The sequence below is a fragment of the Halichoerus grypus genome, chromosome 1 (assembly GCF_964656455.1).
Source record: "Halichoerus grypus chromosome 1, mHalGry1.hap1.1, whole genome shotgun sequence".
Lineage (NCBI taxonomy): Eukaryota > Metazoa > Chordata > Mammalia > Carnivora > Phocidae > Halichoerus > Halichoerus grypus.
Genome location: NC_135712.1, coordinates 161,192,751 through 161,206,915, shown reverse-complemented (window position 1 = coordinate 161,206,915; position 14,165 = coordinate 161,192,751). Strand labels below are relative to the sequence as shown.

Here is a 14,165-nt window from a genome sequence, read left to right as displayed (position 1 = left end):
GCCCCGGTGCACCCCCCGCCATGGGTACCCCCAGGGAGGTGGCCTTCACCCCCGTGGCAGCCTGGTGCACCTGGTCAGGGCCTGGAAGGCCTTCTGTAGAACGCTGTTGCGGATGCAGAGCGCCGAGCACTTCATGAGCTGTGACAGCGGCTTGAAGAGGTGCACTTGGTATAGGATGGTCTCCAGGTCGGCGTAGAGGCGGTGGTGGAACCGCAGCGCCGAGTTGTAGAGCACCTTGGATCTGCCCTGTTCTGCTTTGGTGACTCTGCAAGGAGGCCACGGGGCAGGGCTTTAGCGCTGCTCTGCGGCCTCCTGGAATGCTCCACGGTTTTGCCCTTTGGCAGAACTTTTTTCTTTTCCTTTTTCTTCCTCTTTTTGCTTGTTTAAAAACACACGAACAAAAGGAATGCATTAATAATAAATCATCTGAAAAAAATAATAAAACAGCTGATAGATGATCTTTCCAAACCTTGGCAGTGAAAATGCTGAACCCTGCCTCATTTTCCTCTCGCCCTGCCCCCGCTCCCATTCTCCGTCCCTGCTCACACCTCGCTCGCTGGCACTCCCGGCCTGGCAGAGTTTCTAAGCACACCCCGCTACGCCACCCCCCTGTGTTGGTACTTGCTGCTCCTGCCCCTGGTGGAAACTGAGGGAAGGCAGCAGAGACCCTGCCTATCCCCTCATTGACTCTGTGTTTGGTCATGGGGTTTCCCCTTTGGTGAAGTACCTGTTCAAGTCTTTTGCCCACTCTTCCCTTGGCCTGTTTTCATTTTCTTATTGATTCATGGGTGTTTTTACATTCAGGATACCAGCTCCACACACTGCAAATAATTTTTTTCTCAGTCTGTCTTTTCATAATTTTTATGATCTCTTTGGATGAACAGAATTTATTCACTTTAACGTAGCCGGATCCAGCATCTTTTTCCTTTATCCTGTGTACTTCTGTCTTGTTCAAGAAATCTTTCTTTATCCTACTCATCTAAAAGCTTTCTCATTTTGCTTTTCGGAAATGGATTTTTCTTTTCTGGTGAACTCTGAATAAGATCAGGTAATTGTGGTCTAGTCGACTGCACTGTGTCCATCAATAAGGCATTCTATTTTTGTCAGATGTTGCCATTGGAGGAAATTAGGTACTGGGTGCATGAAACTACTCTATATCATTTTTGCAACTGATTGTGAATCTATAATTATTCCAAATGGGTTTTAATCTATCTGGAATTTTTGTGAATTGTGTGAACCAGCAAATTAGGAAACTCTCAGTGAATTAGGAACAGAGGGGAACTTCCTCAAATTGATAAAGGACATCTACAAAAAACCTACACCTAACATCATATTTGTGATGCGGAAAGACTAATATCTTCCATCAAAGATCAGAAACAAGACAAGGATGTCACCACTCTTATATGTGTAACAGTACTGCAGGTCCTCTCCATCACACAAAGGAAATACAGATTGGAAAGGAAGACACTGAAGATGACACAAACAAATGGAAAGACACTCCATGCTCATGGACTGGAAGAACAAATATTGTTAAAATGTCTATACTACCCAAAGCAATCCACACATTCAATGCAATCCCTATCAAAATACCAATAGCATTTTTCACAGAGCTAGAACAATCCTAAAATTTGTATGGAACCACCAATCTTGAAAAGAAAAACAAAACTGGAGGTATCACAATTCCAGATTTCAAGTTACACCACAGAGCTGTAGTCATCAAGACAGTATGGCACTGGCAAACACAGACACGCAGATCAACGGAGCACAATGAAGAGCCCAGAAATAAACGTAGGATTAACATGTCAATTAATGCATGACAAAGGAGGCAAGAATATTCAATGGGAAAACAGTCTCTTCAACAACTGGTGCTGGGAAAACTGGACAGCTACATGCACAGAATGAAACTGAACCACTTTCTTACACCAAACACCAACTCAAATGGATTAAAGACCTAAATAAAACCATAAAACTCCTAGAAGAAAACGCAGGCAATAAGCTCTTTGACATTGGTCTAAGTAACATTTATTTGGTTATGTCTCCTCAGGCGAGGGCAACAAAAGCAAAAATAAACAAATGTAACTACATCACACTAAAAAGCTTTTGCACAGTGAAGGAAACGAACAAAAAGAATAGGTGACCTATTGAATGGGAGAAGCTACTTGCAAGCAATATACCTACTAAGGGATTGATATCCACAATATATAAAGAACTCATATGACTCAGTAACAAAAACAACAAAAAAACAAACAACCCAATTAAAAAATGGGCAGAGCGGTTAAATAGAAGCTGATGGCCAACAGACACAATGAAAAGACCTCAACATCCCTGAACATCAGGGAAATGCAAATCACAACCGCAATGGGATACCACCTCACACCTGTCAGATGACTATTATCAAAAACACAAGAAATAACAAGTGTTGGTGACGGAGGATGTGGAGAAAAGGGAACTCTTGTGCACTATGGGTGGGAATGCAAACTGGTGCAGCCACTGTGGAAAACAGCATAGAGATTCCTCAAAATTTAAAAACAGAACTACTTTATCATCCAGCAATTCCACTACTGGGTATTCGGCCAAAAGAAAATGAAAACACTAATTCAAAAAGATATGTGCACCACTATGTTCACTGCAGCATTATTGCAATAACCAGGATATAGAAGCAATCTAACTGTCCATCAATAGGTGAATGGATAAAGATGTGGGGGGTGTGCGTGTGTAATGGAATATTACTCAGCCATATAAAGAATGAGATCTTGCCATTTGCAACAACATGAATGAACCTAAAGGGTATTATGCTCAGTGAAATAAGTCAGACAGAGATAGACAAATACTGTATGATTTCACTTACATGTGAAATCTAAAAACCAGCACAAACAAACAAAACAAAACATTCCACAGGTATAGAGATCAAATTGGTAGCTGCTGGGACTGGGAGTGGGGGAGGAATGGGTGAAACAGGTGATGGGGATTAAGAGGTACAAACTTCCAGTTTTAAAATAAATAAGTCACAGGGCGCCTGGGTGGCTCAGTCGGTTAAGCGACTGCCTTCGGCTCAGGTCATGATCCCAGGGTCCTGGGATCGAGTCCCACATCGGGCTCCCTGCTCTGTGGGGAGCCTGCTTCTCCCTCTCCCACTCCCCCTGCTTGTGTTCCCTCTCTCGCTGTGTCTCTCTCTGTCAAATAAATAAATAAAATCTTAAAATAAATAAATAAATAAATAAGTCACAGGGATGTAATGTGCAGCATAGGGAATAGAGTCAATAATATTATAATAACTTTGTACAGTGACGGATGGTAACTGGATTTACCGTGGTGATCATTTTGCAATGTATAAAAATATCAAATCACTGTCTTGTACACCTGAAACTAATATAATATTGTAAATCAATTATAATCCAATTAAAAAGAAAAGAAAACATGTCCACCCAAAAATTTGTAAATTATTGTTCACAGCAGCTTCATTTGTAATAATCTAACCAAAATGTCCCTCAACAGATGGATGGTGAAACTGTGGCACATCCATTCCATGAAACACTACCCAGCAACAAAAGGGAGCAAACTATGGATACATGCAAGAATGTGCATCTCTAGCACTTTATGCTGAGTGGAAAAAAATCTCCTAAGGTCATCCACTATATGATTCCACTAATATGTAAGATCACATACAGATGAAAAAATTAAGGAGATGGAAAACAAGATAGTTAAAGAGGGTGGGCATGGCTATGAACACACAGCATGAGGGAGCTCTCTGTGGTGATATACTAGTTCAAGATCTTCATTATAGTAGTGGTCACACAAATTGTATGTGATAAACTGGCACAAACAACCCACACATTGTATTGGCATTGGTCTCCTGGCTTAGATATTGCACTATAGTTAAGTAAGATGTAACCAATGTGGGGAAATGGTATGTGGGATCTCTGTAATAGTCTTTAAACTTCCTATGAATCTATAATTCTTTCAAAAGTTGAAAATGTACACAGATTTTTAATGCAGCTGGAATTGACTTTTGTGAATGGTTTGATGTAGGAAATTATTTTCCTTTTTTCTATGGACAAACAATTTTGCCAACACCATTTTTTGAAAAGTTTCTCCTTTCCTCACAGATTTTTTTTGTCTGCTAGAGGTATTTTTCAATTGAGATTTAATTCAGGTGCCATATAATTCATCCATTTAATGTGTATAATTCAATCATCTTTAGTCTATTCACAGATACATGCAACCATCTTCACAATTTTCAAGCTTTCTTATCACCAAAAAAAGAAACCTGTACCCACTACCTATCACCCCCTATACTCTCACCCCTTGACCCACAGCCCTAAGTATTCACTGATCCTCTTTCCGTCTCTATAGGTTTGCCTATTTTGGACATTTCATATAAATGACTCATCCAATATGTGGTCTTCTGTGACTGGCTCCTTTCACTTCGCTTAATGTTTTCAAGGGTTATCCATGTTGTAGTGTGAGTCAGTATTTCACTACTTTTTATGTCCAAATAATAGTTCATTGTATTTCTATGTCACATTTTGCTTAACCATTCATCAGTTATTGGACATTTGGATTGTTTCCATCTAATGGCTATTATAGTGCTCTTATAAACAGTTATATACTATTTAGTGTGGACATATGTTCTCAGTTATCTTGGGCATTTACCTAGAAGTGGGACTGCTGGGTCATACAGTAACTCTTTTTAGTCATTTGAGGAACTGCCAGACTGTTTTCCAAAGTGACTTTACCATCTAATTCATCTAATTCTTACCAGCAGTGAATGACAATTCTGATTTCTCCACATCCTTGTCAACACTTGCTATTATTATCTGACATGTTTAATTCCAGCCAAACTGGTCTGTGTGAAGTGGTATCAAATCATCTAAATTCACCCTTTTAATGTGTACAATTCAATGGTTTTAGTATATTCATTTGCTGCTGATCTTGCAATGTCACACGTCATATGTCAAGCGACTGCTTACATGTAGGTCTGTATTTGGATTTTCTATTATATTCCATATGTCTGCTTGTCTATCCCTGATCCAATAAATTGTCTTAATCACTAGAGTTTTATAAGAAGCCTTGATACTTTGTAGAACAAGTTCTCCCATCTTGTTCTTATTCAAGAGTGTTTTTTTTTTTTACATGATGATGTAAATTTTTAAATCAGTTTTTCAAGCTCCATACTTTTAAAATTGGGATTGCTTTGAATCGATATATCTGGTTTGCGGGTAACTGACACCTCTATAATACTGAGTGTTCGATTCCATGAACATGGTAGGTCTCTTCACTTATTTTTCTTTAATGTTTCTAAAAGTTCTATAATATGCATGATAGAGATATTCTAATCCTTTTTGTTGAATTTATTCATGTGAATTTCATATTTTTATACTTTAAAAGCATCAACTTTTTTAAAAAATAATTTTTTGTATGTAGATGGTATTCAGAAATTCAATAGATTTTTACATTAATGTTTGTATCCAGAAACCTCATTAAACTATCTTATCTGAAAATGTTTTTTATATTCTTGGAATTTCTTATACATATTTAAACTTATTGACAGTTTAAAACACTTATTTCAATGTCTGTAACATCTATCATTAATTTTCAGCCTTTCTTCTTTTCTAATATAAGCATTTGAGTCTATAAAGTTTCCTCTAACACTTTAACATCACCCCACAAATTTAGATATTATACTATTTTCATTATTGTTCAATTCAATAATGTCTAATTTCTATTACAGTTTCGCTTTTGACCCATGGCTTATTTGGAGGTATTTGTTAATTTCCAAGCGTGTGAAATTTTTTTCCTGGTTAATGATTTTTTATTTGTAATTTAACTGAACTGGGGCCAGTGAACATATTTTATATTATTTCTTCTACTGGGACAAAATTGTTCATTGAGATATAATTCACATACCATACCCCCTGACTTACCCAAACTGCCAAGTTTGAGGTCATAGTTCCCCAAACTGCCCTGACTTCTGATACCAACTGAAGTTCAAGGGGTTCCTAATACCACCCTCAGGCTCATCAATTTGCTACAAGAACTCACAGAATTCATTGAAAGCTGTTATACTCACACTCACAGCTTATCACAGGGAAAGGATACAGATTAAAATCAGCCAGAGGAAGAGACACATAGGGCAGAGTCTAGGATGGTTCTGAACACCAAGTTTCCATTGCTCTTTCTTCATGGAATCAGGATGCGTTGCCCTTGTAACATTGCTGAGGGACAATATGCACAGAGAAGTTCCCCTGAGCCTTGGTATATAGAGTTCTTATTTGGGATCCATTACAGAGGCATGACTGATTAATTGCTTGACTGCCCACATGGCAATCTCAATCTCCAGATCAACTGACACTGCAAGACCAAAGCCCTAACCCAAAATCACACTGGTGGTCTTTCTGGCATGGCCAACCTCTATCCTATGACTGTCAGGTGCGGTGGTCCCATCCTATCCTAAGTTCTGGTGTAGTCATCCCCCAACCTAAGCAAAGGCACTCCTATTAGGTATGACATATATCACCTCCCAGAAGCCAAAAGCAAAGGCCAGACCTTTTGGGCAAGGCAGGATTCTTTACTGCATACCCTTTTTAGTTGTAATTCACCCTTTTTAATTGTACAATTCAGTGGTTTTTAATATATTAACAATGTTGTGCAATCATAAATACCAATTCTAAAAAATTTTCATCACCCCAAGAAGAAACTGTACCCATCAACTTCTTCGTCCCTCCCCTGAGACCTTGGGAACCACTAATCTTCTATCTCTGTAGATTTGACTATTCTAGACATTTTACATAAACAGAATCATACAACATATGGCCTTTTATGTCTGGCATCTTTTACTCAGTATGTTTTCAAGGTTCATCCATGTTGAAGTGTGTATATCAGTACTTCATTCCTTTTTCATGGCTGAATATTATTCTATTATATGGACATATCACATTTTGTTCATTGGTTAATGGACATTTGAGTTGTTTCCACTTTTTTGACTATTATAAATAATGCTGCTGTGAACATTCACATACAAGTTTTTTGTATGGACCTGTTTTCAGTTCTCTTAGGCCCGTAACTAGACACAATGCCAGCTTCTCCACAGTGCCTCTCGGCTTACCAACACATCAAGACAGGTCCCCACAGGGCTGCTCTCCCCTCCTGGATGAATGGACTCAACCTCAGGACTACCTGCTTTTGTCAGCATCTGGGTCCTGAGGCATCTGAACTCTGAAGACAGAGAGGGGGAGTTCCCAGACCAAAAAAGGGAGCTCCTGGGGCACCTGGGTGGTTCAGTCGGTTAAGCGTCTGACTTTGGCTCAGGTCATGATCTCAGGGTCCTGGGATTGAGCCCCACGTTTGACTCTGCACTCAGCAGGAAGTCTGTTTCTCCCTCTCCCTCTGCTCCTCCCCCACAACTTGTTCTCTCACTCTCTCTCAAATAAATAAAATCTAAAAAATAAAAATAAAGAAAAGAGGTCCTTTAAACCCAAACTAGGATACTTGCAAATAACGAAAGGAAAAGAGAATTGTCATGAAGCCAAAACTAAAGAATGGAAGGACCATAAGGGGCCACCTGCTCCAGCCCAGAATCTGAAACTTTAATTGTCTCTACAATATTCCCATTGAGCAGTCATCAGGTGCTCCTGAAGATCATCAGGGAAGGGAAACTTTCTGCAGCCTAGGCAGCTTCTCCAGCCTCAAAATAATCAGATAGGTCTCCTTAGACCAGGTGGAAATCTATTCCTCTGTGGTGTCCATCTTAGGGCCATACAGAACTTTCTTCTCCCTGTTGGCCAAGTAGGCCCCTCAAAAGTCTGAAGGGAGGGCCCATTTTCCTGAACCACCCTCTCTTCTACGTGCCCCTAAAGTCTTCCCTTCATCTAAAGGCAAGCAATTCCTCCTGGGATCAAGGCCAATTATGGAGCCCTGTGAAGTGCTCTATAATAAACCCCGAGAGGAACTGGATCAACGTTTCTTTCTCTCATCCTTAAGATGAGGACACTAAACCTGAACCTGGCTTCAAAAGATTTCCCCACTCCACTCACTCAGTATCCCGACATCATGACTTTTACACGAAACACAAAAAACCACACACCCACCGGCTTTGATGGCTGTCCCATAACCGCTTCAAGCCTTGGTCAGCTAAACCCTCCAGAATGAGAAGGTGGATCTTCCCATCCAGCAGGTGGAAGCCAGTGAGCACATCCAGGTCCTGCCTTTCCTGGATCTTCACCCGCATCTTAAAGGCCGACAGGATCTGCTGAATGTTCCTGATAGGGTACGCCTCCAGATCAAGGGCCTTGGCATTGATCATGGTGATGTCCTGCAGCAGGTCATGGAGGAGGGAGATCTTCTTGGAGTCAAACACGAAAACAATGCGGCCAAACTGGGTACCTGTAAATTCTGGGTCAGGGGCTTCAGCCCTGGTCTGCAGTGGCACAGCGATGTCCACCCGCAGCTTGAGCATAGAGTTGGCCTCGAGGTAATTACCCATCGGCATTGGGTTGTGCTGGAAGCCATCTGTGGGGACCCGAAACCCCACAACCTTCCTGCTTCTGCCATTCTGGCCATGGTGTGTGGGCTTGGGCTCACAGCTGTGGATGGGGACGACCAAGTTCAAGTACTTGTGGCCAAGGAGAAGGTCGGCAAAACTGACCTGGGCAACCCCATAAGGGTCCCATATTTTGTTGTGGGATTCAAAGGGGTTGCTCTCTGTCTCTTCCGGAGAGATGAGGGACTGGAGGTTGAGGTATGCATCCAAGGGGTCATCCCCAAACAAGGCGGGCTTCCGGAAATACTCCTCTAACTTGCGGTCCCTGTCATGAACTTGCACCACCATGGGGGGCCCCTCCAGATATTCCCTCAGGTCACTGGGCTGCATTGCCCCGAGAAAGATGACATTGATGTCCTGGAAGTGGATGTGGATTCCATGGGGCCGCCCCTCTGTTCTGTGAACTGGAGTCTTAAAGAACTGGTACTTGCAGTACACAGGGATGCACAGCCTCTAGGAGGGAATGAAATGACAACAGATCAACAGGCTGCAGTGGTGGTCACTCTGCCTCCCCTTTAAAGGTAGGCTCCCACAGGGGGCTCAAATCCTAGTGCCACATTTGCCACCTGCAGCCCCTGTGGCCTGGATTTCCTCACCCACAAAAGTACCAATGAAAGAGCCTGCTCTGCTAGGTCATCCCCAGGATTAAGTGACATACATGAAAGCACCAAGATGGTGGCTGACACAAGACAGGGGCTTAATAAGTATTAAGTCACTATTTCCTCCTCCCAAACTGAGTGCCATGAAGACAGGCCATGTGCATTTTGCACATCTGTATTTTTACTTCCAAGCCCAAAGCTAGGTGCAGAAAAGGTGGAGATAAGTGGTTTTTAGAAAAGGTAATCCATATTTCCCAGACATCTGGAGGGTTGGCATAAGATCACCTTTGGCATATTAATAGGTATCTAAGCAGAAAGCTACAACAAGGTGAAGAAGGGCTCAGAGGTCTGGGGTTTAACAGGGCATGGAAAATGAGATGGAAAGGAGGGACAGAAAACAGGGTATCTTGCATATTTTAATCTTGATGCTAAAATTTTATAATCAAAAGTTAACCCTTACGCAAGTTTGTGATCTGAATTCATACTCCAAGTGTACTATTTATTTTACACTGAAACTTTTAAATAATCCTGGGTTGGTATGCTCCCAGGTACCTGGTGAAGTTATCAAAAAACCTTCTAGAGGGGCGCCTGGGTGGCTCAGTTGTTAAGCGTCTGCCTTCGGCTCAGGTCATGATCCCAGGGTCCTGGTATCAAGCCCTGCATTGGGCTCCCTGCTCAGCGGGAAGCCTGTCTCTCCCTCTCTCCCACTCCCCCTGCTTGTGTTCCCTCTCTTGCTATCTCTCTCTCTGTCAAATAAATAAATTAATTAATTAAATAAATAAAATCTTAAAAAAAAAAAAAATCTTCTAGAGAAATCTACTTTCAACCTAGGCCTCAAAGAATCCCCATGGAGAAAGTTCAATTAAATGTGTAATCACAGTAAAAATTACAAAATACCTAAGGTAAAAGGTACTACTAGCAAAATTGGTTGCACAATGGCATAAGATATTAGAATGATCAGATACATAAACTAAATATATTTGTTTAGTTATGTGTATAAAAAGGAATGTCATCAAGGTCAAATCTATTGTATTTCTATTTACTAGCAATGAATAATTTTAAAATATCACCTACAATAGCATAAAAACATAAAATGCTTGAAAGAAATGCAATGAAAAATGTGTAAGACCTGTACACTGAAAAGAACAAAATAGTGCAGAGAGATATTAAAGAAAATCTAAATAGAGAAATATAAATTTTCATGGATAGGAAAATGCAATTAATTCTAGATGAATCATAGACCTAAATATAAAGCTAAAATTATACATCTTCAAGAAGAAGACATAGGAGAGAATCTTCATGAACATGGGAAAATATTTCTTTGACAGGACACAAAAAACACTGTAACAGCCAAAGCTGATAAAATGGGCTTTATCAAATAAAGTCAAGCCCTAGACTGGTATAAAATATGTACAATACATATATATCTAACAAAGGACTTGTATACAGAATATAAAAAGAACATCTATAAAACAATAGTAAAAGAGAAAAAATTAAGAATGGTAAAAGATGAACTTTAAAATTTGGTTAAGTGGAATAAGCACACCCCACCCTGAATCTCCCAGTGAATGCAACCAGAAACCATAGACAGAATGTGTGGAGCAGCTATCAGAGGCCCCTGAAAAGTAAAAGGTAATGGGCAAATGGGGAATGGAAACCAAACTCAAAGTACAACCAACGTAGCTATGAGTTTCCTGGGTTTATTTTCCTCCTGTATGTCACAGACTGGACTCAGAAGGAAGCTTGAATCCCAGAATTGTGCAGCAGGCACGGACAGTCAGAGCTCTAAGAGAAGCCCTCTCTTTCTGTTCTAAGGAATGGGAGGAAGGACCCCCATAGGATAGAAAGAGTGGGAGTTTGGAGGGATCTATGTTGTTTTTCTCTCCTGGCCCTGCCCTCATGCAAGTTCAAGTTCCAAAGCTACACTCTGATGGCAGTGGCAGCAGCTGGGCAGGGACCTAAAAATCTGAGAGAGGGAAATCCTTTTTGACCAGAGGAACTGTGATACAAAAAGTATGTGGTAAACCCTCAATATTGTTTTTACTCTACATATCTTCCCACCACCTGTCCTCAGAGGCAGACTGAGTCCAAGGAAGGGCATGTCAGAGTGGAAACACTAAAGGTACACCTTTCAAGCCAGCAGACCAGAAAGAGGATTCCTTAGGACCTGGAGAGTGTAGAAAGGGGGGAAATCAAGAAAGGGGTTCCATAAAGTTATGTGTAAACTTGGGCTTATCCCTGAACTGTGCATGTGTGGATCTGGCCTTAAGCAGCATACCAGGGGTTTTGAGAACTGAACTACAGAGACCATGGCACAGGTCTGACTGGCCCCTGAATACTGCGCATGCAGGACAGACTTGGATTTCACTACAAAATCTTTGAAAACTGAACTGGCCTTAAAACCACAGTCACAGAAGGTAAATTGGAAATTACAGCTTGACCCTAAGGTTACTGTCTAATAAAACAAAAAGCCAACATTCTCCATAGGATTTAAACAAGACCCAGGGTCTCACAACATAATATTTAAAATGTCTAACATATAATTCAAAATTACTTGACATACAAAGAAGCGGGAATGCTGACCAATTATCAAGGAGAGAGACAACAAACAGATGCGAACTCTGAGATGACTTGAATACTGGAATTATCTGATGAAAACTTTAAGACAATTAAAAACATTCTCCAAGTAACTGCAAACATTCTTGAAACAAATGGAAGGTAGCCAGTCTCAGCAAATGGAAACTATAATGAAGAACCAAATGGAAATTTTATAAATGAAAAATATAATACCTAAAATTAAAAATTCGCTGGATGATCCAAAGAACAAAATGGAGATGGCAGAGAAATAAATAAGTAGTGAACCTGAGTATAGATCAATATAAAGTATGCAATCTGAGTGGCGCCTGGGTAGCACAGTTGGTTAAGTTTCTGACTCTTGGTTTCAGCTCAGGTCATGATGTCAGGGTCATGAGATCGAGCCCCATGTTGGGCTCTGCGCTCAGCACGGAGTCTGCTAGGGACGCTCTCTCCCTCTGCCTTTATCCCCACCCCCCAACACACACACACTCTCTACTTCTCTCTCTAAAATAAATAAATCTTTTTTTAAAATAAAGTATGCAATCTGAACACAGAGAGAAAAAAGATTGAAAAGTAAAAGTAAACTGAGCCTCAGGGACTTGTGGGACAATATCAAAAGGTCTAACATTTGTATCATCAGAGTTCCAGAAGAAGAAAAGAAATATGTAGAAAAGATATTTGAGGAGGCTGGGAAGATGGCAGAATAGGAGGACCCTAAGCATGCCTCTTCCCATGGATACAACTAGATAACACTCACTTCAGCGTAAATAGCCCAGAAAATGATCTGAAGATGGACAGAACAAACTCCAAAACTAAAGGTAGAGAAGAGACCACATCAAAGAAGGTAAGAAGGAGAAAGACAGAGCTGGGGAGCGAGACGGACTGTGGCCATCTGTGGCGCAGAAGGAGCCAGTGGTGAGGAGAAGAGTGAAAAATGGACTTGCTTACTGGGGAGCCCACAAGGGGAAGACAAATCCCCTTAACATTTGGCACTGAAAGCAAGGGGGGCCAAATTTCATGAGTTCTTACAACCAGTGGGACTTAAAGCCTGGAATTTTAAAAATCAGCAGGCTCAGTCCTGGGGGAGCCTGGAAGGCATTAGGAAGAAGAGTCCTTGCCCTTAAAGAGACAGCATGACAAACAACCCATGCAGATATAGCCTAGAAGCAGCAGTTTAAAAAAATGCCATGGCAGGTGTGGGGGGGCACAGATGAGAGTCAGAGTGATTTACTCATCTGAGAGCATGGCCCAGAGAGGCAGGGATCACTGGAAGACCTCTCCAGGAACAAAGGAGTTGGCAGGCACCATTTCCTTCCCCTGCCCCCCAGCATAAACACGAGGCCATCTGTGGGAACCAGTGCACCACTGACACTCACTATCTAACTTGCTTACACCAAGCCCTCTGCCCCACTCCCCGCACTTCAGCAGGTCCACCCTTCCCACTCATGCTTGCCTCAGTACCCACACTGCAGGGCCCCTCCCCCAGAAAACTGGCACAAACTCCACCAACACCTCACCTCGTGACCTGGTATTTTGCTGGACCTCAGTTCCAGTGGCAGCAGCTGTGTCAGCAGGTCTCATTTCAGAAGCAGCCAGTGTACACCTAGTTAAAATGCACTGCACCCCTGCTGGGAACCAAATACTGCCCATAACAGGCAAAGAGAGCCTCTGCAGACAACTGGACTGAAAAAAAGGCGGGGGGCAGGGGGCAGGACTCAACAGCAAGGCATAGGCAGCACACACAGGAGACATTCCCTGGAAGCGCCAGGTCCTGGGCAACAGGGGACACTGCACTGCAGGGCACTACAGGACCTCTTCTTCATAAGGCTGTTACCTTCAAGAGCAGGAGAAGTAGCTGACTTTCCTAACACACAGAAACAGACACAGAGAGTTAAACAAAATGAGGAGACAAAGAAATATGTCCAAATTAAAGAATAGGACCAAACCACAGCAAGAGACCTAAGTGAAACGGATAAAAGTAATATGCCTGACAGAGAATTTAAAGTAATGATCATAAAGATACTCACTGGATTTGAGAAAATAGTGGAGGACATCAGTGAAATCCTTAACAATGAGATAAAAAAGAATCAATCAGAGATGAAGAACACAATAAATTAAATTTAAAATACATTTGACGGAATAAATAAAATGCTAGGTGAAGCAGAGGAATGAATTAATGACCTGGAAGACAGTAATGGAAAGTAACCAAGATGAGCAAATGAGATGAAAAATACACAAATTGAGAATAGTCTTAGGGAACTCAGTGACTCCATAATAACATTCGCATTATAGGGATCCCAGAAGAAGAGAGAGAAAAGGGGTCAGAAAATTTATTTGAAGAAATAATAGCTAAAAACTTCCCTAATCTGGAGAAGGAAACAGATATCCAGATCCAGGAGGCACAGAGTCACCCCCAAAAATCAACCCAAGGAGGTCCATACAAAGACACA

General features: G+C 41.4%; 1 protein-coding gene across 3 annotated transcripts in view; it reads right to left on the bottom strand.

Moving 5' to 3' along the window:
* CFAP92 (cilia and flagella associated protein 92 (putative)) overlaps positions 1–14,165 on the bottom strand; it is a 64,826-nt gene that overhangs the window by 24,182 nt on the left and 26,479 nt on the right. For all 3 annotated transcript variants that reach the window (XM_036099687.2, XM_078074482.1, XM_036099683.2), the window contains exons 9-10: positions 8,088–8,992; positions 71–265 (exon numbers count right to left, since the gene is read on the bottom strand). In XM_036099687.2, the coding sequence (XP_035955580.2) occupies positions 71–265; positions 8,088–8,992 (1,100 nt within the window). The remainder of the gene's footprint in view (positions 1–70; positions 266–8,087; positions 8,993–14,165) is intronic.